General features: G+C 50.9%; 2 protein-coding genes across 5 annotated transcripts in view; both read left to right on the forward strand.

Moving 5' to 3' along the window:
* The window catches only part of AP2B1 (adaptor related protein complex 2 subunit beta 1), a 102,631-nt gene extending 93,310 nt beyond the window's left edge, over positions 1–9,321 (forward strand). For all 4 annotated transcript variants that reach the window (XM_036339411.1, XM_036339413.1, XM_036339414.1 and 1 more), the window contains 2 exons: positions 1,816–1,970; positions 6,615–9,321. In XM_036339411.1, coding sequence (XP_036195304.1) covers positions 1,816–1,970; positions 6,615–6,689 — 230 coding nt within the window. In that variant the 3' untranslated portion in view covers positions 6,690–9,321. The remainder of the gene's footprint in view (positions 1–1,815; positions 1,971–6,614) is intronic.
* A 5,381-nt stretch (positions 9,322–14,702) lies between these two features.
* RASL10B (RAS like family 10 member B) lies at positions 14,703–25,881 on the forward strand. Its single transcript, XM_036339432.1, has 4 exons — positions 14,703–14,791; positions 17,762–18,124; positions 22,515–22,639; positions 23,388–25,881. The coding sequence occupies exons 2-4, from the start codon at positions 17,909–17,911 to the stop codon at positions 23,656–23,658; spliced, it is 612 nt and encodes a 203-aa protein (XP_036195325.1). The 5' UTR covers positions 14,703–14,791; positions 17,762–17,908; the 3' UTR covers positions 23,659–25,881.
* The last annotated feature ends 462 nt before the right edge of the window (positions 25,882–26,343 follow it).

Consider the following 26,343-nt stretch of genomic DNA (forward strand, 5'->3'; position numbering starts at 1 on the left):
CGGTCTTTTTTTTTTTTTTTTTTAGTTTTATTCATTTCAAACGGGCCGGATCCGGCCCGCAGGCCGTAGTTTGCCCACGGCTGGTCTAGAACATATTTGTACCTACACAACAAGGTGGCTCTTCAATAAAGGATTCTACCAAGTGTGTTTCCTCTTCCTTGGAAATGGTCAAGAGCCTTGAAAGTTAGGAATGGCTTTACAACTTAAAGCAAGCCCCCATGTTTTAAAGACAGCCCTGTCAAAAGGTATAAGCCACACTCCAGCTGGTGACATTGCCTAGTAACCCAGTCTAGGCTGCAGGAATCCTTCAATGTGAGAACCAAGGTGACAGTCAGAACTGCCTGGTCCCTCAGAGGTGAGTTAAAAAGCATATTGAGGCCCCCTTCTCCAACAGTATTACGTATAACTAATAACTAACCTAAGATACACATTCTAGCTCCTCAAAGAGAGCCAGCTCTTAACCACTCTGCTTGGTGCTAGTGAAAACCTTTGGAATTAAAAGGGGAAAAGTTAAGTAATAACTGGGTGTAGTGAAAATGTTTAATGAATGGACTTTAGTGCCTCCTCCCCTGAGTTTTCACTGGTTTGACCGTGGGAGAAAGATGTCAGGGCAAGATGGTTTTTTAATGATTATGATGCTATATACATATTGGCATCACCAACACCTGAGTCAGAGGCCTATTCACAGGTATGGATGGCAGGTATCCATTGCGTCCCAGGTACTGTGGGAAGCACAGTGATGAAAAACTTCAGGATCCCTGTGCTCAGAGAGCTTCCTGTCTAGGAGAGCATAAAGACTGTCTGTCGTGGCAACCTTTTCCTAGAGAGCACAATAGAATATGACAGATTTTTATATGGAAAGAAGTTAGTTCCTGAAGTTGGCATGAGTAAATTAAATTCTCATCAGAAATGAACATAATCAACTGTCAACCAAGAAGCAGTGTTCATAATCTCTATTAAAGTTTCTCTTTGATGCTGCAACATCTTCCATATTAGCAGTAAGAAAACAAGAAGAGAGAAATGACCTTTAATTCTAAAATGTCATGTCTCTTTGATGCTGTGGTCACAAGGAAGGCCCCATTCTGTTGTTACCTGGATTGGTGACTAAGGGCCTCCAATCTGTAACGAGCAACAGCAGCTGAGGTTACGGGCCTTGTAATAATCATCTTTGTACAATTTCAGTATTTCTCAAAGTCTTTTATTGAGAGAGTTTGTTTCATTATTAATTTGAAGTCATGGTATTCCCTACAAGCTTTAGGAATCATTTGCCTGCTTTAAAAAACAAAACGTAAATGTCCATGTTAACAAATTTGACTTGCAGGATTTCTGCAACTCTGCTGTTTTCTGATTCTGGCCGTTGAGGCCAGAGGGGCTCACAGTGAAGTAGTAGTGACTAGGAAGTAGTGTTGTGGATTTGATCGTCAGTCTGCGTCTCCTGTGACTCTGGGCCCAGCGTTCCAAACATGAATACCAACACAGGAGTCGCCCTGGCACACTCATACACCCATTTCTGTCTTTGTCCTCTTCAGACCATTTTTACCTGTCTAGCACCAGTTAATACCAACCTCTTTGGCCTACCGTATCTCCTCAGGTATTTCTTATACTAATACTTAGTTGCCCCTTGTCCTGTTTTCTGTCCTGGAATGTGATAGGCACTTCAAGAGCCTCTTCCTCACCCTTTGCTATTATGGGAGAAGGGCTTTCTGAAATGTGCGCATGAAATGGTACTTGTTGGGATTTCAGCACATGTGGCCATTAGGATGTCAGAAGAGAGTTAGTAAGCATTTGCTTGATATTTTGAATCTGTGTTTCTAGACACTGTTTCCAGCAAGTTGCAAAACAACAACGTTTATACTATTGCCAAGAGGAATGTGGAAGGGCAGGACATGCTGTACCAATCTCTGAAGCTCACTAATGGCATTTGGATCTTGGCTGAGCTACGTATCCAGCCTGGAAACCCCAATTATACGGTAAGGCCCTTCTCGGAATGGGTGAGATGGGTTCAAGGAGGGAGGTAAGAGCCCTTTCATTTTTTCTTAGCACCCTGGAAAGACCTGGAAGAGGTGCTTCAGACCCCGTATGTCAGAACAAGTAGTCAATAAAGAAGTCCTCCGCTGCCTCTTTGGAAGACCTCTTTACAGTGGCTGCCCTATCGGCACAGGCATGGTGCCTCTGCAGCAAGAGTGCCTCACTTTCCCTAAAATATATAGAGTTGCTTACAAAACAGGGCAACTTTTTCAGTCTCAATTAATACATATCTAGCCTGTCTGTGCATGTGGCCCCATAACAAGCCGCCAGGAGGATTGTTAACATAGCTCATTTCAAGGAGGCCTTCTTTCCTGCTTTTGGAGTTCACAACCTAATAATATCGGAGTCGTGAACACCTGAGACTTTTTTTTTTTTTAGCGTTATTCATCCTGAAATACTTTTATGAAAGGTAAGGCAAAATGGAACACATTTTTGGCAGCCTAAAGGGAACGTTAGTTTAGAAAACTTCCTTCAGTGCTACAATGGATTAAAATTTAAATTCTGACAGTGCTTTTAGGACAGGAGCACATTCCTTTGTTAAACAACAAAGATTTATACCCTAGACACTGGGCATTTGTTTGCTATTCTCAAATGTGATCTCCCAATAGGATGTTGTTTGTCATCTGCATTTTGCAAAGTAAAGGTAAAAACAACTTAGCATGGGGAACATATTTTATTCTTTGGTTATGTTTGAGGTTTCTGTAGGCTGTTTTAAAGGAGGGGACAGGAAACGATAGAAGAGAATAAGACTCAATAGTGAATAACTCTGAAGAAGCTAATTAGTAGATTAAGGGAGCCTTTTAGCCATTTAGCTGATAAAAGTCTGTGATCGAATTCCTTAATTTTTAATAGTCAACTCTGTTTTCACTAGTATGCATCAAGGTCATAGTTCCATCCAGAATTGAAAATTCTTGGTGTTTTTCCCACTAGTTCCCTCCCTTGGTGAGCATGTGTGTGAGCTGCTGAGTCCTATCAAGTCATATTATTGCCCAAGCATTTGTGAGCTGGGAAACTTTGGGGTTTCCTCATAAAGTGTACTCTCTTCCCACCCACCTTCTCCACCAGCAGTTCATGTGTTTTTGTCCATCCTTTTATTTTTCATCTCAGCTGGGTCAAAGAAGCATGGTTATCTCAGGAAACCAAAGTTAAGAATGCTTAGTAACGCCCTAGCTGATTTGGCTCATTGGATAGAGCATTGGCCTGTGGACTGAAGGGTCCAGGGTTTGATTCCAGTCAAGGGCACATGCCCAGGTTTCGGGCTCAATCCCCAGTGGGGGCGCATACAGCGGGCAGCCTGTTGATGATTCCCTCTCATCATTGATGTTTCTATCTCTCCCCCTCCCTTCCTTTCTGAAATCAATAAAAAAAATTTTTTTAAGTTTAACTTCTTCATTTGAAATAATTTGAATTGCAAAAAGTTTTTTAAATGGTACATAGAGTTCCCATGTGTCTTTCACCCAGCTTCCCCATTGATAACATCTTACATTTCCATTGTGCATTTTCAAATGGAAATGATATTGATAAAATAATACCAACAAGACCACAGATGAGTCTTTCTAGTACTCTTTTGTGTAGTGTACAATACTATGAAATCTTATCACATGTATAGATTTGTATAACTACCACTACAGTCAGAACCCAGAACTGTTCCATCGTAACAAAGACTCCCTCTTGCTATCTCGTTATATTTAGACTCTCATGCCTGCCCTAACCCCTGGAAACCACTGATAGGTAGTCCTCCATTAAATTCATATAACATGTAACATTTTGAGACTATTTTTTTTTTCACTTAGCACAATACCCATGATATCCACCTAAATTGTTGCATGTATCAATAGGTTGTTCTTTTTTAGACGAAGTCGTAATCCACTATATAGATATACAACAGTTTATCTGTTCACCTGTTGAAGGACATTTCCTACCCTATATATTTTTAAATTTTTCATTTTGAGATTATTGTAGATTCACATGCAGTTGTAAGAAAGAGTCCCGTGAGACCCTATCCTCAAGGTGTGCCCGTTTATATCCACTACCACCTCTCTGCCTCCCCTGTATTTGTATATAATAAGTTTGTTAATGTTTCCTTGTCCCCTTTCCTATTTTCTATCCATCTGGTGACTAGGTTCCTACTGCCCACAAAACCATCTAAATTTTTCTTTACAGTCTGACACGGGACTAATCCATTCCCCTAAATGTGTTCCAGACTTCAAAATCTTTCGGATTTTGAAAGCAATGGTATTAGCAGTTCAAAAAGCATTTCCTTCCCCTCATCACCCTAAACACCCATTGTACTATTGATCTGATCTCAGCTACCAATTTAGGAGGAAAAAAATCTGTCTGGTTGAGCCCAGTACCAGTGCGTGAGAACTGATAGTCCCTTACTCTTCTGAGAGAATGATAAATTATTCCCCCACCCCAATCCTTACTGTATTTCATTACAAAGGTTTTTTTTCTTGTTTTTTTAATGTCCTGGCCAGGTGGCTCAGTTGGTTGGAGCATCGTTCCATAAACCAAAAGTTTGAAGGTTCAATTCCTGGTCAGGACACATACCTAGGTTGCAGATTCGATCCCCAGTCGGAATATGTATGGGAGGCAGCCTTTTGATGTTTCTATTTCTTTTCTTTTCTTTTTTAATATATTTTATCGATTTTTTACAGAGAGGAAGGGAGAGGGATAGAGAGTTAGAAACATGATGAGAGAGAAACATCGATCAGCTGCCTCCTACACACCTCCCACTGGGGATGTGCCTGCAACCAAGGTACATGCCCTTGACCGGAATCGAACCTGGGACCTTTCAGTCTGCAGGCCGACGCTCTATCTACTGAGCCAAACCAGCCAGGGCATGATGTTTCTATTTCATATTCATGTTTCTCTCGCTCTCTCCTTCCCCCTCTCTCCTTCCCCCTCTCTCCTTCCCCCTCTCTCCTTCCCCCTCTCTCCTTCCCCCTCTCTCCTTGTCTCTCTTCCTCTCTCCCATCCTATCTGAAATCAAAAATATCTATAATAATAAAAACATATTGTGCAAATCAACCGAACGGCTGAACAGTGCAACAACTTTCCAGACAACCTTCCGGGCTGCGAGGGGTTGTAAGGGCCGGGACTGCGAAGGCCTACTCTTGCACAGATTTTGTGCATCAGGCCTCTAGTCTTATTAATAAAGAGGCAAAATGGCCCTAGCCAGTTTGGCTAAGTGGATAGAGCATTGGCCTGCAGACCAAAGGGTCCCGGGTTCAATTCTGGTCAAGGGCATGTACCTTGGTTGTAGGTTCTCTGGCCCTGTTCGGGGTGCATGCAAGAGGCAACCAATCAATGTGTTTCTCTCACATCAATGTTTCTGTCTTTCCCTCTCTCTTCCACTCTCTAAAAATCAGTAGAAAAATATCCTCGGGTGAGGATTAACAAAAAAAAAAAAAGAGGCAAAATGGCATATCATTAAAGACATAATAAGAGCAATGGTGCCGAAACCGGTTTGGCTCAGTGGATAGAGCGTCGGCCTGCGGACTGAAGGGTCCCAGGTTCGATTCCGGTCAAGGGCATGTACCTGGGTTGCGGGCATATCCCCAGTGGGAGATGTGCAGGAGGCAGCTGATCGATGTTTCTCTCTCATCGATGTTTCTAACTTTCTATCTCTCTCCCTTCCTCTCTGTAAAAAATCAATAAAATATATTAAAAAAAAAAAAAGCTTTTAAAAAAAAAAAGAGCAATGGTATTAGCAGTTCAAAAAGCAAATATGAAATTTTCTGGTTCTAAATGCAATTTGCATGCTTCCACTATTGTAGTGCTAATATTTTGCCTAATCTAATACAATTGAGTCTCAGTCTGGATTTAAATTTTGGACTTGCTGACCAATGAAGTGAAAATTTCAGTGTTCAACATTGAAATCTTTTAATATTTTCATTTTTATTTGGTAATTGTTAGGCTAGAAGAGGTGGTGCTAGAGAAGTAGAATGGTATCAGAAGTGTCTGATTTGCCTTCTAAAAAAGGCAGAAAATAAGATTAAGTTGTTGGCATGAATTGCTGTCTGGTTACTGAGTAAATGTCTATTTTGTGATAATTAATTTTCTCTTCATGACAGTGTGCGCTCTCCTCAATATAATACAGAAAGCACTAGTACCTTGGACTTGACTAGCTTATACTTTTATTTTACTTGACTGTACATCCTCCTGTACTGAGATAAGCATCCCTGTTGGACTGAGAAACAGAGGCAGACAGCTGAAATGACCACCAGCAAGTTAAGGCTTTAGCCCTTCCCTTTTCATTTGGGAATAATCTCGATGATGCTTAGCAAAGCATTGGAGCAGCTGTGCTTCTATAGTCAGAGACTTGGATGTTTTTAGTATGGAATATTTCCTAACCTCATAGACCCACATAAAATGTAGGTGGAAACACAGCATAACCTGACATTGATTAAATTAAAATTCTGAAACCCATAGTGCAGTACCTCAAACAGGATCTCTCTGACTACTCAGTGATAGATCTCCTCTCCCACTGTATCAGAAAGAGTTTCTTAACCTGACTACTTGGCTGCCTTTCGAGTCAATGCCGATCTCCATGCTAATCTTTCTTCTCCTTTCCCTCCCAACAGCTGTCGCTGAAGTGTAGAGCTCCTGAAGTCTCTCAGTACATCTATCAGGTCTACGACAGCATTTTGAAAAACTAATAGACTGCTCTGGTGCCCTCCGGCCACCCTGTGATCGGTGCAATCCAAGAACTCTTAACTAGAAGAAATTGTTTTGCCGTGTAGAAGCTGAACCTAAATACACTGAGGCCACCCACCAAGGTAGTGACTAGTCTAACCTGTGCTAAATTAGGCCGCAACCTGTCGGATAGTGTTAGCTTTCTGTGAACTTTGTAACCACTGCTTCAATCACTTCCCACCTTTGCCTCCTGTTGCTGCTGTCTGTCCTTACTTGTGGGCTTCTCCATACTGGGCCAATGGCTGGCATTTTTTAGCGTAGTTTGATATTTTGTAATTGAGAGTTCATTTCAAAAGCAGAAAAAGACAAAAAATATTAAAGCAAGGAAAAGTGTCACTGAAACGTAAGCTGCACTTTATTGTTTTATATTTTTGTACATAAGAGAAATGGAGGGAGCAGTGTAATCATTGCTACAAAGTGTAAAAACAGCTGGCCGTCATTCCCACAGTCCTGGAGGAAGACACAGCTACTTGCCCACCCTGTGAGGGGTTTTCTCATCTATGGCAACCTTGCCCCTAGTCGTTTGGATTTTCACGTTTTTTTCCTTTCCAAGCTCCTTTTCTTTGTGATTCCCCCTGCCCTGTATTATCCTCTCATTTGATTGCTCTGCAGTTGGCAATAGTGGTCTTCCATGAGTGCTGTTTTAGGTGCGGGAATAGGGCCTGTCGGTACCAAGGCTGATAGAAATTAGAACTTACTACATTCCTTTCCCCTGCTCTGACCCATTAATGACACTAATAAGGAATCTGAGTAGAGATGGGAAACAGGAACCAAAATGCCTTTCCCGCACCCCCTGTCCTGTATTTGGTTTAATTCTCAGGTCCATTTCAGAACCGAAAGTCATAGTTTTAGAGTTGAAACAGACTTTAATTAATAACTTAGCCAATGCTGCTTTTCTAAAAAAGGAAACAGTGAAAGGCAAAGGGGGCACTATTGCCTGGGGCCTTCGAGCTGTTCAGTAGCAGAGCTGGGGGACTGGGCCTCCTAAATCCCCATCAGTGTTGTTTTCGCTGCATTGGTGCCTCAGTATTTCTCTCCTCGATGCCTTTTTCTTGCCTTCTCTGTGCCTGCTGCTTTATGGCTTTTCTCATAGTCCACACTGGTTTTGGCACTTCATTCATTGGCATCAGGTGGCAGCAAAGTACCTTTTCAGTCACTTGAAGGTAAATCCAGAGACCAGAATGAAGGAGTAGCTAATGTTTCCCATAGGCTCCTGAAGCCGAAATTCTTGAGGCCCCCAGCGTGGGTGCAGAGATGGGGTAAACTTAAAGATGTCACAGATTCCCTTGGTCCCTGCAGCCCTCTGATTTGCTCTTGACTCGTGTTCTTTAGGCTCCCAGGCAATTGAGATCGTCTCAGAGGGTTAAGCAGTTCTTGTCATCTCCCAAAAGATAGGGAGATGTGACATCCCCGTACTTACTAACACACCGGGTGTGATTTGTCAATGAATGCCTTAGTTGCAGGTTCTCTGACCCTGGTTGGGGTGCATGCAAGAGGCAACCCAAAACACCAGCCTGTTTAGCAGTGTTCACATTGTTTCATCTGTGGGCACTTGTGTTGCCTGGCACTCAGTATTCAGAGTCCACGACCAAGACTGTTTCTCAGCTGCCCCTACTTAAATCAGAGACATGATCTTGGACTCAGACCTACGGTGAGTCCCAGTGGAGGAAACGTAGAGAAAACAAGAGCAAAGCCCAGCTGGCGGGGCTCAGGGGTTGAGCATTGACCTATGAACCAGGAGGTCATGGTTCGATTCCTGGTCAGGGTTGCGGTCAGAGTGGCGGCTGCAGGATCCCCAGTAGAGGGGTGTGCAGGAGGCAGCCAATCAATGATTCTCTATCATCATGGATGTTCTATCTCCCCCACTCCCTTCCTCTCTGAAATCAATAAAAATATATTTTAAAAAAACAACAACACCAAAACAAGAGCAGAAACTGTCCCCCAGCCCCCGTCCTGCCATGTCTGAAATGACCCCGATTTAGACCATTTGCAAAGCTTGGGGGAGTAGGTCTCCCAAAGCAGTTTCTTAAACCTTGAGAATCTCCAAGAGAAAACTTGCTGGGTGGGGAAAGGAATTATTTCCTGCGCCTACCACCCCTCGGGCACAGAGAAGTAACACAGGGTTGTGTGTGGGAGGTGGGTGGGTTGGTGGTGTGTGGGTGGGAAAAACAGGTTGATCAAGTTCCCTGGTTGGGAAATCATTCACAGAGTTTGTTGGATACAAGCAGTAAAAGTTCACGCTACAAATACTGTATTCTCTTCTCAAAGCAAATTGTAGTTCCAAAAGGAGGAGTGTGCCAGGGTAAGCAGACAAAACAATTTTGTATCAGGCTGTGTTCCTCCGCCCCTGAAACTAGGCTTCTCGCAGCCTCCCCAGCAGTGACCGGAACAACTGCTGTTCTCAGCTGACGTCACTGAGCCAATCTGAACTCAGCTCCTTGGGGAGGCTGCCTTCTGAGCTCCCCCAGCACCTAGGGAGGGTTCTGCTCCACAGAAAAGGACTCTCCCCAAGAGACAGAACCTATTGCCTCCACCGCAGCTTCCCTTTTGGCCTTTTTCAAGCTCGGCCCAATTAGGGAAATGGAATGGAGATTGCCCTGCGTTCCCTCTCCTCTGCCTCAGTATGTCTTTGTCACGTCAGCTGGTGTCATACAAAGGGCAAGGGAAGCACACACACAGCCAGAACTCTTGCTGGTCAGAGATTCCCTGAGTGTCTGTCCTGCCCGAGCCTGTTCAGTGTGTCTGTGTTGTGAAGCTTGGGACTCTGGAGAGAAATGGGGAGGGGGGAGGGGTGTCACCCTAAGAATGCTTATCATTCTCTTGTTGTTGGGATCTGTTCTCGGGGAGGGTGGGGGTTGGGGGAAGCTTGACCTTGTGTCTTCCTCAATAAATTCTTCATTTACACAAAATGAAGTATTTGGTGTATGTACTTTGTTCTCAGAACTGGTATTCTAGGACAAAACACAGCTGGCCAGGGGAGGGATGGGCGCTGATAACCACACTATTAGAACTTTTCTTTGGCTGCCTCCGGGGATTTAGCTAGACAAATCAAGATTGGCCTGAGGAGAAATCCCAGGGGCTCCTGTGAACCAAGCCCAGACCACTATCACCACCACGGGCATCTCGCCTCAAGCAGGGAGTGATCAGAAGGAGCCAATCTGTCTTCCCTGGCAGCTCCCTTGCTGGGCTGTAGGCAGATGGTCCCATGGGCAGAAGGAGCACAGCACAGCTCATCAGTTTCCTATTACTCAGGACATTTCACTAATCCCTCCATTTATAAAAGGCTTTCAGACCTGGATCGGACTGCGTGTCCCCAAGGGAATAGAATTAATGCTGCTGGAAAGAAAACTTCCCAAGGAGTTCAGGTCACCTGCATGTGTTCCTGGGGACATGTGACCCAGGTGGTACCCAGATAGAGGACCCACCCCAGGTTCTGAAATCTCCCACAGTCTGGAGTGGAGGAAAGAGGCAGAGGGATCCAACACTGAGATGCCCTTGGACTAGTTCCTGAACCTCCCCACCAGTCCAGTTCCTGTAGGTGAGCAGTCAGTGCTCGGCACTTAGGTGCTCAGAATAAACTGCTTTTATTACTTGGATCCAAGCAGCATGAGCGAACTTCCTTTGGCAGCTGGGAGCTTTTTGGCTGACTGTATTGCTGGGCGGCAGTTAGCCCCGATGGTAATAAGAATAACATTTCTTATTACAGAAATGTAATAAGGGAGGAGTGGGGTCAGGGTGGTCTTTGTTGAGGTTCAGGTCAAAGATGAAATGGATGGGCCTTACTGAGATCTGATTGGGTGCACCAGCTAAGCATGTCAGCGGGGGCCCAGAGAATCCTTAGGGCAGAGGCTCTAAACTCTTGGGTGCACATTTCTACATCACCTGAGAGCTTTCATAGGTCTGCCAGGCTGGGGTGGGGGCCGGGGGAAACTGCATTTTACGGAAGTCCCCATGCTCTCGGGGCCAGAGAGACTCACGCTGTTGGTCTGCTTCCTCTTCTAGTGATGCTCAGTGTTTGTGGCAGTTGAAAACGGTAAAAGCACTTCTATACTCATGATACCTGACCATCCTCTGAATTGAGCATTATGTTCATTTTTCATGAGATGCAGTAGAGTCACGTCTTCCAGTTCGGTGTCCTTACCACTGCACTACAGCGTCCCCCTTATAGGCCCCCTCCTCCCTCTGCACTGAGCCACCAGGCCAACAGCCAATCTTGCTAAGCCCCCAAGATAGTGATATGTTACGATCCTTCTCTGCCCACTAAGTGGCAACTACAAAATACTGAGAGCTCAGGGACGCTGTTTCTGAGACCAGAGAACAGCTGAGGACTCCCAGGTTTGAGCCGTCCTACTCCCACCTCATGCATTGATGCTTTTTCTGATGGTGCTGGAACCCAGATTTCTATTCTCTGCCACCCTCAGCTCCAGGACCAAGAGCCTGTTTATTTTAATACCTGGTGTGGCACTTGGGGAAGATCACACCTCCCCCGTTGTTACCCATTTCTACCTCCTGAACACTAATCCTAGAAACCCAACCAGCCCCCAGATATGTTGTTAGTAACCAGGATGTTTCTTGAAGTTTCCAAGTTCACTCCAAACTTGCCATCTCAGCTTCTCAATTAGCTTTTGCCCCATCATCCTTAATGCTGCCAGCAAGGGCAAAGCTGATTCAGAGGCTCACGAGACCCAGGCAGACGTGGGTCCCAACGCCCTAGGACTGAGACAACTCCACTCACCCTCACCCCCACTACGCAGGTGATGGGGGATGATGTTCAAGTCTAGCCTCTGGCTTTCCCTCCCTTGTTTCATTCACTCTCCACTTATGGTCAGAGGTTCCAGGATATATGGCTGAAGAGCTTCTGGAAACTAGTGTAGGGTCCTCGGCTGTGATGGACAAGGCAGAGTAGGCAGGTTTGGGTCTTTGCCTTTTCGGTCCCACTCAGTGTCTGGGCCTCAGCTGCTGTGGGTGGACACACACACCTGCTCCCTTAGAGCCTGAGCTTGCACCTCAGCTGTCTGGTGTCCTCAGCTGAACCAGAGCCACATGAGGGTCAGACAGAACCGAGGACAGTGCCTCTCAAGCTCTCACCAGGCCTGGCAGATGTGCTATGGTTGAGTGTCGACCCTTGAACCAAGAGGTCACTAGATCGATTCCTGATTCCCTCTCAGGGCACATGCCCGGGTTGTAGGCTCGATCCCCAGTAGGGGATGTGCAGGAGGCAGCCAATCAATGTTTCTATCTCTCTATCCTCCTTCCTTTCTCAAATCAATTTTAAAAAAAAAAACATTTTAAAGAAAAACTCTCACCACGCTAATCCTACCGGTAGTGAACAGGCCCCTGGATATACATTCTTAGCTCAAAGTGACCCTCAGCAAACTAAAATGACAACTGAATCTTATGTTCAGGCAAATTTTGCATTTTATGTTAATACTGTGTGTGTGTGTGTGTGTGTGTGTGTGTGTGTGTGTGTGTGTGTGTGTAAAATGCTTTAAATGACCTACCACTGGAGGCCAGTGTGAGGCTCCATAATTAACCTGTAGCTGTGTGTTCTCCTGGTACAGTGGTCGGCAAACTGCAGCTCGAGAGCCACATGCGGCTCTTTGGCCCCTTGAGTGTGGCTCTTCCACAAAATACCTACTTCTGCACATGGGCCACGAAGTTTCAATCGCACCGTATGTGCGCGCCCGCGCGTGGTATTTTGTGGAAGAGCCACACTCAAGGGGCCAAAGAGCCACATGTGGCTCACGAGCCACAGTTTGCCGACCACAGTTAACGAGAAGCTTTGGAGAAAACGCCCCAAGGTATGAGTTGTGAGCATTGCAGTTTCTTATTTCTAGTCCACTTGGTCTGAGATAGAACCAGAATGGAGGGTTATGGCCCCGGGGAGTAGGCATAAAGCTTAGGGCCTTCGGGAGAGTAAGAATTAAAGCTTTTCAGTCACACTCGGGGGTAGACAGTGCCCTGGAAGTTTTAGTCAAGTTAGGCACTAGGTGACCATTGTGATCTCAGGGGCCCAGTAAATCTGCTTCCCGACCCCCCAGCCCCCCAAAGCGGCTCACCATCCTTCTGGGCCTTGTATTTGCTTTTAGCTGCTCCCATGACCTTCCTCCCCATACCCCCACCCTAACCCCTTGGGAGCCCTCCCAGAATAAATAGGGACTTCCCCAAGGTGATGGTCAAGTTCCTCTCTGAGTGGCTGTGTCTCTAAAAGAGAAAGGAAAAGGCCACCGGAAACTTCTCCATGCCAGGTGCTGCGTTAAGGACTTTACACAACGCAGCCCATTTCTTGCCTTGGGGGTCACATCTCCCATTTTACAAATAAGGCAGCTGGAGCTCTGAGAGTTCAAGTTGCTTGCCTTCAGTCCCATAGTAAGTGGTAAGGCCGGGATCTAAATCCAGACCTGTCTGATTCTGAACTCTGGCTCATAAGCACTGTGCTCTCTGTCTGGACAGGAGAGAAGGTGCCCCAAATGTAGAGCCCAGTGAGGAGAACTAGGTTCTGCGAGGAAACCGTGGCCACAAGTAGTAGAAAGTGGTTGTGGGTGATGCTGGGTCCCAGAGGCAAAGACAGCTATTTCAGAGCTCCGCCTCCTCCGCCTCCCAGCCCTGCAGGCATTTAAAATACAACTGTGACCAGGTTGCTACCCTGCTTCAAAACCCTTTAATGGCCCTAGCCGGTTGCTCAGTGGTTAGAGCGTCAGCCCATGGACTGAAGGGTCCCAGGTTGGATTCCAGTCAAGGGCATGTACCTCAGTTGCAGGCTTGATCCCCAATCTTGGTCAGGACGCGTTCAGGAGGCCGCCAATCAATGTGTCTGTCTCACATCAATGTTTCTGTGTGTGTCTCTCCCCTCCCTTTCACTCTCTCAAAAAAAAACAATGGGAAAAATATACTTGGGTGAGAATTAACAAAAACAAAAACCTTCCATGCCGTCCCATCCAGCACAGGGCTATGTCCAAACTCCTACCTGGCAATCAAGGCCTTTGTTACCTCACCTCAGCCCGCCCGGCTCCCTGTCACTCACCGTGATTCCTGCCCCAGTGCAGGTCTGGCCCTGGACTCACGCCCAGGCCTCCTCTTCCACAGCATCCCCACCCCAAGTCCATTTCTTTGAAGGCTCCTTCCCTGCAAGTGGCCTCCACGGACTCCTCTAACTAGGTGGCCCACTCCCTCCGCCTTCCCTCAGAGCCTTGCCTTGGCGCAGCCCACAGCGCAGCGTGGCTGCTGCTGGTCCCCGCTGGACGGCGAGCCCATTCCCAGCTCAGCGGCTGCCCAGCTCGGGACTCCCAATCTTTATATTCCACTTTTTGCCCTTCGGTGAGACAACTTAGCCTCTCTCCGCCTCGGCCAGCGCATCTGTAACAGGATAAACACTCCACAGAATTGAGAGGGTGACATTTGGGAATACAGCCGAAGCTCGGAGCACGTTGTCTGGCACACAGTAGGTGCTCATAAATGTTAGCTACTGATAACGACTGTTTTAGAATAAATACGTGGGTGGTTCTGCCCTCAAGGCCTGGTGTCCCCGGTCCGGAGAGGAGGGGGAGCAGCTGTTCTGAGGGTTGCAGAGGTCATTCCCTGGGAGCGGAGCAGCTGTGCTCTGAGCTAGCCTGGGCTGGAGGGAAGCAAACGCATGAGGGCCTCCCTGGTCCCTTCCTCCCACCTCCAGGTTGCAGCTAACAATTCCGCTAGCGGAGGTGGAGTGGGTGAAGGGCGGGTCTGAGGAGGAAAAAATCCGTCCAGGGTCGTCCCAATGAATGTGTCAGGCTCAGGGACCCAGCGGAACGCCAGCCACTCACCGCCCCCCTCCCCGCCCCGCCCCGCCCGCGTCCCCATCCCTCCTCCCAGCGCTAGCGGGCGGGCGGCGCGCTCGGAGGGAGCAGGGGCTGGAGGTGCCTAGCCCTTGGCGCCCGCACCTGCCCCCCGCGCCGCCTCTGAGCCCGCCCCGCCCCGACAGGGCAGCCGGGGCCCCCTCCTCTCTCCCCCCGGGCCAGGGAGCCGGGGGCAGCGCCGGAGCCCGGGGGGAGCGCGGCCCCAGGGCTGGGGGCAGCTAAGACGGCCCCGGGTAAGCGGTGGGAGGCGGGGGACGCGGGCGGGTCAGGGGCCGGGCTGGGCCGGGTGGGGGGTGGCGCGGGGTCCGGGGGGTAAGTGAGGGGGTACGGCTGGGGGCACTGGTGCCTGGGCGCGGAGGGAGGAGGGGGCCGGCGGGCTGGCGGGGAAGCGGCGCGGGGCTGCCACGTGAGAGCTGGAGCTGGGGGTGGGGGTGCCTGCAAGGTGCTGGAGGCGGAGATCAGGCTGGGCTCTAGCATCCCCCCCTCGCCCCAAACTCCTACCAATCAGGTCATGGGTAGCCCAGCGTCCCTCAGAGCCCCCACCCACCCACTCGCACAGGAACGTGGTGGGGACACCAGCAGGCAGACGGTGACACGGCCCACGGGACCCAGAAAGCCCGGTCCTCAGTCTGGGGCAGAGACTCCCGGCATCCAGGCCCAGGGGAGAGGACGAGAGGCGGGCTTTGGCCCCTGGGTGAGTCCCCAGGCTCTTCCCGGGCGAGCGCTGTCTGCAGACTCACTGCAGAGCGCAGGCCTTGGGGAGGGAGGCTCAGGGGCCGGGCCCTGCTGCTCTGGACAGCCCGCACTCACCCCCACCTGCTGGGCGTGCGGGATTAGGAGACACTTAGACCCAGGACCCCTGCCAGGGAAGAAGGAGGGGCACCGGTCACCTCTGAGTCAGGGAGGGACCACACTTGGGCCTGGTGAGTTCCAGGAGCCTGCCCCAGCCTAGGGGCCTCTCTTGCACCGCTTCCTGGTGCCAGCACCGTGACCCGCTTTTATTTCCCCTTATTCCCCCTAAAGGACTGATTCCTGGGCAGTACGTGTGGTGTCCAGGAGGATGTGCAGGTGGGGGTCATCCTAGATACCTGAGTTGCCACCCAGAGAGAGGCAGAGGACTCTTCTTGGGTTCCTTGTCCTCTCTACCTGCCCTCGATGTCCCCCTCCCCACCTGCTTGTCTGGTTATGTAATTAACCCAGCTGAGGTTCTCCGCCAAGCTGGCAGTGTCCAGGGGTGCCTGAGGGGCCGAGGGCCTGGAGGGGTTGATGGAGAGGAGGGACTGGGACTTACCCCAGTTGGGAGCCCATAAGCACCTGTTGAGGAGAAGACACTACATGGGGCAGGAGGCGGTCAGGGTCCTACTCTTAGTTGACAGCTCAACTGGCTCTGCGGTCACTTCCCTAAGTCTCTGGGGGTTGCTTTTGGTTCTTGTTTTTACTGTCAATAAAATGGGGGAAAGAATCACAAACACACATACACACACAAAGCATGTTTGTAAACAGCAGTGGATGGTGACCCATCCCAGGGTTGCTAGGAGGTCCTAGCAACCTTAGATGGAGGTGCATAGCAATGGCCACTCCTCATTGGACACCTACTCTGTGCCAGGCACCTGGCTTTACCTGTACAACCACACCATACCCTGTGAAGTTTCATGCCCAAGGTCACACTTGAGGTGAGTGGCAAAGCCGGGAATCCAACCCCGGTGTGTCTCCCTCCAAATCCTGCCTGTATAGTTTATGCTGTCAGTACAAGGACCTAGCGGATTAAGTCCTCTGGACTAGGAAAGACCACAGTGCATTCAGCTGTGAACTGTGCATGTGTGGAAAGCATGCATCCTCACAGAACACATACATGCAGCCTGAAAAGCACAGCCCTAAATCCAGCAAACCCATCTCTCCTGGACCCCTTTTGCAGGCACTGGTCTCATCCTTCCTGGGAATAGTCCCCAAACAATGTCTCAGGCAGGTAGCAGCTCCCTGGTCATCACCCCCCCTCCCTCTCCTCCCCATCACCCCCTAAAAGAGGAAAGGCACCTAGCTAGGAGATTTACATAGATTTTCTCAGAAGTAGGGGCTATGGACCCATTTAATAGATGTGCAGAGTGTGGCTCCAATTCAGCTAGAAAACATAGCTGTGGTTTATAACCAAGCTCTAAAGTCCCTGAAACTGAGCAAGCATAGAGCAAATGAATCTGTGACAAGGTTCAACCTTGTAGCAAGCAGCCCGGTCCTGGCTGCTAGCACACCTGCTATGTGCCAGGCCCTCTGAGCTCAGGGGGTTGCCAGAGAATCAGACACAACCCTTGGCCTGTAGGCATTTACCAGCTGGAATCACTAGACTTGGAAGAAGTACTGCGACATTGTAGAAAGGAGTAGCTGGCATTCCCAGCTGTGTGACTTTGGGCACAGTTCTTACTCGCTGAGCCTTCTCTAAAGTGGGAACCCCTATCCCTTAGGGCAGTGGTCGGCAAACTGCAGCTCCGAGCCACATGCAGCTCTTTGGCCCCTTGAGCGTGGCTCTTCCACAAAATACCACGTGCGGGCGCGCACGTACAGTGCGATTGAAACTTCGTGGCCCATGCGCAGAAGTCGGTATTTTGTGGAAGAGCCACACTCAAGGGGCCAAAGAGCCGCATGTGGCTCGCGAGCCGCAGTTTGCCGACCACTGCCTTAGGGGTATCGTATTCACTGAGGGTATCCTTGTGGGCACGCACGCTAACAGAGCGAGTGCTCGACAAGTGTTGCCCTCCAGAGGCAAGAGGTCATCTAGTCCAGGGTCTCAATGGCACCATTTGGAAATGGGGGGCATTTGGGGTTGTCATGGTGACTGGAGGCTGCTGCAGCTGGCACCTGGGGATGTAAGAGGTCCTGCAGTGTGCCAGTCTTCCTGCCCAGTGAAGATTTCTCCCTCTAAGAAATGCCAGGAGCGCCTCCACTGAGACACACTGGCCTCGTCTCACCCCTGAGGGTGGAGACCCAGACACGGCTCAGACTCTGTGGGGAAGCTGGGCTCGACGCTCCGCAGCCTGCCTCGCTGGCCAGACGTCAGGCCATTCCCTGCGGTGGGAGGACAGGACAAAATGAAGGAAGGATGGCGAGGATTTCAGTAGATACGATAGGGGTTCTGGGCAAGGGAAGGCATTCTGAGTGGCTGAAACAGCTTCAGCAAAGACCCTAAAGCCAGCCACCTCTTGTCCCCACAGTCCAGGTGGAGGCCGCAGAGGGCCCAGGGCGGGCAGGGGCAGCAATGACTGGTCCTGACGGTGGCTGAGCCCCCAGCCCCTGGAATATGCAGCCCGGGGGAGCCCCAGGCAGCGGCGAGGACGCGGTGGCGGCGTGGGGCGAGAGGCATGGTCTCCACCTACCGGGTGGCCGTGCTGGGGGCGCGAGGCGTGGGCAAGAGTGCCATCGTGCGCCAGTTCCTGTACAACGAGTTCAGCGAGGTCTGCGTGCCCACCACCACCCGCCGCCTCTATCTGCCTGCTGTCGTCATGAACGGCCACGTGCACGACCTCCAGATCCTCGACTTCCCACCCATCAGCGCCTTCCCTGTCAACACGCTGCAGGTAGGAGGGCCCACGAGCATAGGGGGGCAGTGGGAAGGGTAGGGGACAGGCGGGACTTCAGCCCTCTCCAGCTCCACGCTGCACCATGGGCCACCAGGAAAGCTTAGAGCCGTACCAGGAATCCATTGTGTGCTGGTTTATTCTACAGCTATTTGATGAGCTTTATTAGCTTTATTTATTATGTGGGCCAGGCTCTGTAGTGGGCACTGGGGTAGAAAGGTCAGTAGACGGGACAGCAGAAGAAAAGGCCAAGACCTGGCAAAGGTGTGTTCTCAGACAGGTCTCTTGCCCAAGGGGCTTTTCCCTTACGTGATGCTCTGCCCCTGCTCTTAGGACTGGCCTACTGGGCACCCTTCCTGCAGGGGTTAGATTCAGGTGCCCCGGGTGCCAGGACTGACAGTGCTCCTTCCCCAAGCTTGCAGGGACCAAGTCCTCCTTCCTTCTCTCTGCTTCTGGCTTCAGAACGGGTGGGTGCATGGGGAGCTCTAAGACACTTTGCTCACTGACGGCAGCCCCTCACCAGAGGAGGATAGGCACAGTGGTGGAGACAGGAAGGCAGGGCCATGGCTTGGCCAATTGTAATTATGCAAGTACAGCTGGGGAGGGACTCAGGATCAGCACTGTCTCAGCAACCCCGGGCAGGAGAGCCTTGGCCCAACCTCAGGGACACTTGTTTCTGCCATCACAGGTAGGGGGATCAGCACCAAAGACAATAGCCTGATCCAGGCAGCCACCCCTTGGGAGCAGCGAGGTCAGGGCAATGGGTCAGGGTCTAGTTCCCCAAAGGAGCCTTTAACAGTAGCCTGGGTCTCAGATCTCACTCCAGGCCGGCATCAAGCTTTGTGTATGTTTCACATTTTGTTGTGGACTTCATTTTAATTTAATTTCGAGTTTGGCCTCGGTAAGACGCAATTTAAAAGTTCAAACTTGGTAGAAAGGTTCACCCAGAGAAATCTCAGTGCCACCGCTGCCCGCTTCACCCTGATCCTTGCCCTGCTCTCTAAAGCCACTCTCCTTGTTGTTTTTTTTATTCAGACTTCCAGTGTTTCTTTACACAAATAAGAAAATGTGTTCTTATTCCACTTCCTTTCTTACATTTAAAAAACAACACTGTTCTGGACCTTGTGTTTTGGACTGAATGTTATAAGCTGGAGATCCTTCCAAGTCATCTAGAGGGCATCTCATTGTTTTTTATGACTACGCTGCAGTCCATGGGAGAGGTGTACTAGGCAGTCCCCCACTTGTTGGACAAGCGGGTTGTTTCCAATCTTTTGCTATTTCAGATAGTGCTGTAACGAGCAGCCTTGTACACAATCATTTAGTACATAGGAGACATATCTGTGGGATGCATTTCTGGAAAGGCATTGCTTGGATCAAGGGTAAATGCACCTGGAGTTCGGAAGGTGTCAGACTCCCCTCCCATCTATAGACTTACATGAGCGCTGTTTCCCCCAAAGCCTTTTTTGTTATTGATTTGAGAAAGAGCGAGAGAGATAAATTTATTGTTCCACTCACTGATGCATTCATTTGTTGTGTCTTGTATGTGCCCTGATGAGGGATCGAACCCGCAACCTTGGAGTATCAAGACGATGCTCTAACCAACTGAGCTACCCAGCCAGGGCTCCCCAAAGCCTTGCCATCAGAGTGTATTGTCTGACAATCTGATAGATGAAACTTGATAGTCTCTGTGTAGTTTTTTTTTTTTAAATATATTTTATTGATTTTTTACAGAGAGGAAGGGAGAGAGATAGAGAGTTAGAAACATCGATGAGAGAGAAACATCGATCAGCTGCCTCCTGCACATCTCCTACTGGGGATGTGCCCGCAACCCAGGTACATGCCCTTGACCGGAATCGAACCCGGGACCCCTCAGTCCGCAGGCCGACGCTCTATCCACTGAGCCAAACCGGTTTCGGCAGTCTCTGTGTAGTTTTTATTTGCATCTCTGATTATGAGTGAAGTTGAGCATCTTTTCATATGTTTAAGGGCCTTTATATTTCTTTTTCTGACAACTATTCATGCCCTTGGCCCATCTTTCTATTAGATTGTTGGTCTTTTTCTTTCTGGTTGACCCTGAGTTTTGGACTTTTTAGGATGTCCAAGACTTCACTCCTGGAGCACAAGTAACAAATATAAAACCCAAGTATCCTGATGGCACCACCTGACAGTAGAATAAAAACACATTCTTTCCCAATTCCAGGTGAAATCAGCCCAGGGGAGTGGTGTTTCCTGGGTCTGAGCCTCAGTTGTCCCTCCCGCAGCCCCCTCTCCTCCTTCCTATCAGAGAAGGAAGCTGAGGTTAGAGGGCTCAGCAGCCACCAAAGGAATGAGCAGCGAATGCCCGGGTGAGACCCAGGTGTGGAACCTCCCTCATCTCCCAGGTCCTTGGAACTGGACTCAGTTTCCATCGCTCCTTCTTGTGTTTTGACAGGGCCCAGAGATGGTCTTTTACCGCCTGGAACCCTTCATAGATCAAGCTGGAAGGAAAGTTGAGCTTTCTTGTTCCCTCCCTTCAACCAGGGGTGAAAGGACAAGCCAGCCAATCAGGAGCCTTCCTCCTCCCCCTTTTAGGAGCCTCTGGAGAGAAGTGGGTGGGAGGCAGCCTGGCGGCCCCCTTGAGGAGTCAGCATGTTGGGAAAGAGATGGAAGAGGTGGGGCTGTCACCCTGGCAGGCTGGCAGCTGTTCCCTCTCCCCAGCAGGGAGCTGGAAGAGGGAGGGAACCTCTGCCTGTTTCCCCATTCCTCCCACTTGCCACTAATCACTCCTATGTGGGTTGGGGGAGGAACCATGTACAAATGTGGGTCCTGGGCTCCTGGAGCTCACGGTGTCCGGCGGAATGCCGTTTTCGCTGGCCCCAGAAGCCAGTTAATGGTTTCCTACAGTTTTAGATTTGTCCTCAGTGTCTTCCCCCTGCACCAAAGTTAAAACTCAGCACAATAAAAAGATGCCACATCATCTCCCTGGGGAAATCCACTGCAGCAGCCTCTATGCCTCTGAGTTGGGAAGTACCTTTCAGGGGCCAGACACACTCTCTACCACCACCACCACCAAAGTCTTTTCCTTTCTGTTCCTTCTCTGAGGTGGAGAACCTGCCATAGTCCTCCTTGATGCCTGGTCTTTTCCCCAATGCAACTCACAAGCTGGCTCAGGAGACATGCTGCACCTCCTTCCCATCTTTTGCCTGGCCCCTCAAAGGAGAAGACCCTGGTTCCCCTTGGCCCGGAGGCCTCTACCTCCACCCCACCCCCACCCCTGCTTCAGAGTCCATGCTCTTTCCACACACTGGCTGCCTTCAACTGCTCTTGCAATTGCCATCTGCTGGCAAGTTAATTAGCTAATTAATTCTTAAGGAAGGAACTTTCTCTTTAGTGCACTCAGACTTTCCATGGGTCTATTCATCTTGAGCTGCAACCCCACCCTGAGAATTTGCCACAAACATTCAGGAAATTCCGGCTCCCTGGGGCCTTGCTGTCCATCAGTCCCGACTATGTATCCAGTCTCAGTCTTCTCAGACCTTCTCCTTCTGTCCAAGGTCAGAGTGGAACATACAGAAGGGGAACATCAGATAGCAATCAAAGGGCAGCGTGACAGACAGGAGTTGCACTGATCCCAGCGTGAACCAAGTGGGGTTCAGGACCATGGAGAGCTCACCAGGTTAGGCAGTGCGCCCATAAGGAGCCTGCTAGGAGCCAACACAGTGCGCAAGGTACTGAGTGGGGAGGAGGAGGAGTTACATAAAAATGAGGGTGGCTTGGTTCTGGTTCTCTCAGGAGCTCGCAGAAGTGGGGATCTGGAGATGGAAACGGTAATAACCAAGGTATTTGCACACAGGAGATTAAGGGAGTAGACCCTTGCTTGTAGGAAGGCTTCTTGGAGGAGGAGGCATTTAAGCTAAGCCTTGGAAGATAGAGACTTTTTCGGTGGCTGAGCATCCACTTATGAAACAGGAGGCCATAGTTCGATTCCCCAGTCAGGGCACATGCTCAGGTTGTGGGCTTGATCCTTAGTGGGGGGCATGCCAGAGGCGACCAATCAATGATTCTCATCATTGATGTTTTTATCTCTCCCTCTCCTGTTCTCTCTGAAATCAATTTTTAAAAAAAAAAAAAAAAAGATAAAGACCATTTCAACAGCTCCCAATATGCACCAGGCCATGTAGTGGTCCCCGAGGTCAGACAGTGTGACCTGCCCTATCCCAGCTTGGGGTGGGGAGGCCACAGCACTGAGCTCCATTTTGCCCTGGCCCTGGCCTCCTGGGGATGGGTGGGTGTGAAAGGCTTAGGGTGCTGTGGCAGGTGAGAGTGCTGTCCATCTATGGCTGGAGGTGGCTGGGGACAAGGGGAACCCTCGTGGCTGCTCTAACCTTGGCCTTAACTGGGGGTGTTGCAGGAGTGGGCAGATGCCTGCTGCAGGGGACTCCGGAGTGTCCACGCCTACATCCTGGTCTACGACATCTGCTGCTTTGACAGTTTTGAGTACGTCAAGACCATCCGCCAGCAGATCCTAGAGACAAGGTGAGGGCCCAGGATACAGGCCATTGCCACCCCAGTGGATGCCCTAGTGCAGTGATGGCGAACCTTTTGAGCTCGGCATGTCAGCATTTTGAAAAACCCTAACTTAACTCTGGTGCTGTGTCACATATAGAAATTTTTTGATATTTGCAATCATAGTAAAACAAAGACATATTTTTGATATTTATTTTATATATTAAAATGCCATTTAACAAAGAAAAATCAACCAAAAAAAATGAGTTCATGTGTCACCTCTGACACGCATGCCATAGGTTCGCCATCACTGCGCCTGGTACTAGCCAGCTTCCACGGAAAGGGTGCAGTGGAGGGAGGCAGATGAAGGCCCCTCCAGTACCCACACATCCAGTCAAACACACACACACACTCGTGACATTTTGCTGTTCCCCATTTCTATTAACTCATTTTGGGACCCTTACCAGGGGTTGGCTAGTCTAATACAGTGGTTAGATCAGGGGCTCCGGGAACAAGGCTGCCAGGGCCGCTCGGCTGCATGACCAGGACAGTGAATGTGTACGCCTCAGATTCCTCATCTGAAAAATGGGGCTAACACTGGTACCCACCCTTTGGATCAATTGTGCAGATTAGCGAATGTCATGTCACTCCAGAGCTAAGCCCTGCGCCTGGAACAGACGTAAGGTAGCACTGTTATTGACCAGGCACAGCCTGCCTTCATTGAAGTCCAGTGGCTGCGACCCTGGTGGAGTTCTGAGAGTCCCACCTCGCCCCCCAGGGTGATTGGCACCTCAGAGACGCCCATCATCATCGTGGGCAACAAGCGGGACCTGCAGCGCGGACGCGTGATCCCGCGCTGGAACGTGTCTCACCTGGTGCGCAAGACCTGGAAGTGCGGCTACGTGGAGTGCTCCGCCAAGTACAACTGGCACATCCTGCTGCTCTTCAGCGAGCTGCTCAAGAGCGTCGGCTGCGCCCGCTGCAAGCACGTGCACGCCGCCCTGCGCTTCCAGGGCGCGCTGCGCCGCAACCGCTGCGCCATCATGTGAGCGCGCCCACCCCGCCAGCCCCCGGGGCGCCCGAGGCTGCCGCCGGGACCGCCCGGAGTTCCTCCTGGGACTGCCCGGCCTGAGCAGCGAGTGGCAGGAAAAGAACTCGGGGGGCCCGGGCCGGAAACGCCCCCGCCGCCACGCACCTCCCGTTGAGAGGCGGAGGGCGGGAGGGAGTCTCCCCAAACGGCCCAGTCCTGTCTCCAATCTGTCTTCCTGGGACGGCTCCTTTAGCGCTGAGGTTGGCGCAGTACCCAGCCTGGCCCCAAGGGGCGCCACAGCCTTTTGGGATTGGGGTGCGCGCAGGAAATGGAGGGTGGGGAAGGGGAGGTGTTGCCTTAGCCGGTCCCCCGCGAGTCTTCTCCAGAGAGTGTGTCTGTCATTGCCCCGCGCCTTCCTCCCGTGCCCATCGGTCTGCCCAAGCGTCTCTTGGACTTACCCACTCTCTGGTCCCCCTCCCCGCCCCCAGCTCAGCTCACAGGGCTCTCATTTCTTCCACCTCCTTGTTGCAGATCCTGGTGCCCCTCTGGCCGGCAGCACCCCCGGCGCAGGACAGCGAGATGCGGGTGGTCCTAGGACCACCTTCGGTCCGAGGGTTGAGGTCCCAGATTAGTCAAGGGGAGAAAGCTGAGCTCTGCCCTCTCCAGGGAGACCTCCCCACCCAGCAGCCCCGAGACACAACAACCTACCTTCCAGCCTTAACTCGATGGTCCGTTCCTGCCGGGTGCCCCTCACCCCCTTACTGACCCCAAAGCCAGATCACCCCCTGGGTTAGAACTTTTCCCCTGACAGAGCGTGGAGAGGGAATCCCCCAAAGGAGAGATTTACCTCCATGACGCCAGGCTCCAGCCCCCTGTTCCTTCCTGCATTGGGTGGTGTTAGATTGGGGGGTGTTGGGTTTGGGGAGCTGTGGGGGGCAGGCTGGGTCCCGGAGTGGAGGTTGGGGCCCAGGTTGTGCCAGCAAAGGCTCTGCTTTTCCATCCACCCCAATCAGATGCCCCTGCTTGAATCTCAGGTTACCCTGATTAATCTAGGGAGGGGTAGAGCCAGAAAAAGAATTATGGGGACCCCTTGCTTGAGGGAGATATGCCCGCTTTCTGCCCCCCCCCCCCATTTCCTGGTTGGAGGCCCTCAGGATCTACACTTCCTTGTGCCAACACCAGTTGGCCCTATGCCCTGACTCACTCCACCCCGTTTTCTCCGGCTGCCTGGCCGGGTTTCTACCTCTCCTCACCAGAGCTGATCACTGTCAGTTTTGTATTGAATTAGAAATAACAAAAATAATGAAGATACCAGGAGCGGCCTGAGGGATTCCTGGGGGACTTGGAGGCCACACAATGGTGCGTGTTCCCTGCCCCCAGGCCAAGTTCTCCTTGAGGCTGAGCCCTCAGCCCTGGGCTGATGGGAGGACAGCAAGGTTAGAAGAGGGGCAGATAGAACATCTCGGCCTTGACCTGGCCCAGCTTTGTTGTATAGATCAGGAAATCAGGTAGCCCAGAGCGGTGATGGAGAGGAGTCTGGGGGAGGGATTGTGGGTGGGGAGCTTATCATCCAGATCTAGTGTGAGAGGGAATCTATGAATTTCCCAGCTGATTCCCCCTCCACCCACCTGGGTAGCACAGCCCTACAAGGACCGCCCTGACCTGGGCAGTCCAGTGCCCCTGGTTCTAGTCCCTGTTGTGCTACGTGACTTGGGGCAAGTGACCCGCCCTCTGAGCCTCCCTCTGAAGCAGAGGAGGTGGCTCCCCTTCCCCACCCCCTGAGTGGCTGGGAGGGTACGGAAGAGGGCCTGCCCCCTTCCTCCCTGCATCCTGCTCCCTGGTTCCCCAGGGGGACAGGGTAAGGGATGGCAGCATCTCATCACCACCGTCGCCCCAGCTCTGAGGCACCTGAAGTGGGGGTGGGGGACCCAGGCCTCTGGCTGCCCCTGTGGGAGCCATTGGAATGTATTGCCTGCCCGTCCCACCTCACCCCCTCTGCTCACCCAGGTCTTTGGTTTCGATTTCCTCCACCCCCATTCTGAGTCTCTGTCCTTCTCCCTGCCTCCCCCCACCCACCCAGGGTTTCCCACCACAGGGTCTGGAAGTGTGTGTGACGCCCAATGCGCTGTGATCGGAAGTCAGATTAAAAATCAGGGAGTGTTTTCCCTCGTTTCTGTACCAAGGTGTTGGTTCTGTTTCTGAGGGTGGAAAGGAAGGGGCTCCCTACAGAGCTCTGCTGGGCAAGGAGGGGAAGGGTGATGGGGAGGCCCGAGTTTTGGGACTCAGGACAACCAGAAGAACCAAGGGGAGGCCCCTGAGCCTTCCCACTGATCAAAACCCTCTGCCACTCAGGACAACTTGCATAACTGGACTCAGTCCCAGTTTCTGCCTCTGTGTCTGCCTCGCTCACCGCTGAGCTTCTGTGGTCCCACTGTCATAACTTCACGGGTGTCGATATGTTAACCAGCCCTCCTGACTCTAGGGATCTCAGTCCCCAAGCCCCAGAGCCCAGCTTTGAAGTCTCACAGGAGCCTGTGTTGGTGGCTGTTGTCCCTGTCCATGGTGCTGACGCACCAGCCACCTCCAAGAGATGGGCTGTCTGGGGGTGAGGTTGGCTGAACTTCAGGAGAGAAAGACCGGCTCTCTCACCCCAGCTCCCTCCCTGATCCTCTTCCCTCCAGTGGGAGAATGTTTGAAGCTACAC

Source organism: Myotis myotis, unplaced genomic scaffold (assembly GCF_014108235.1).
Source record: "Myotis myotis isolate mMyoMyo1 unplaced genomic scaffold, mMyoMyo1.p scaffold_m19_p_17, whole genome shotgun sequence".
Lineage (NCBI taxonomy): Eukaryota > Metazoa > Chordata > Mammalia > Chiroptera > Vespertilionidae > Myotis > Myotis myotis.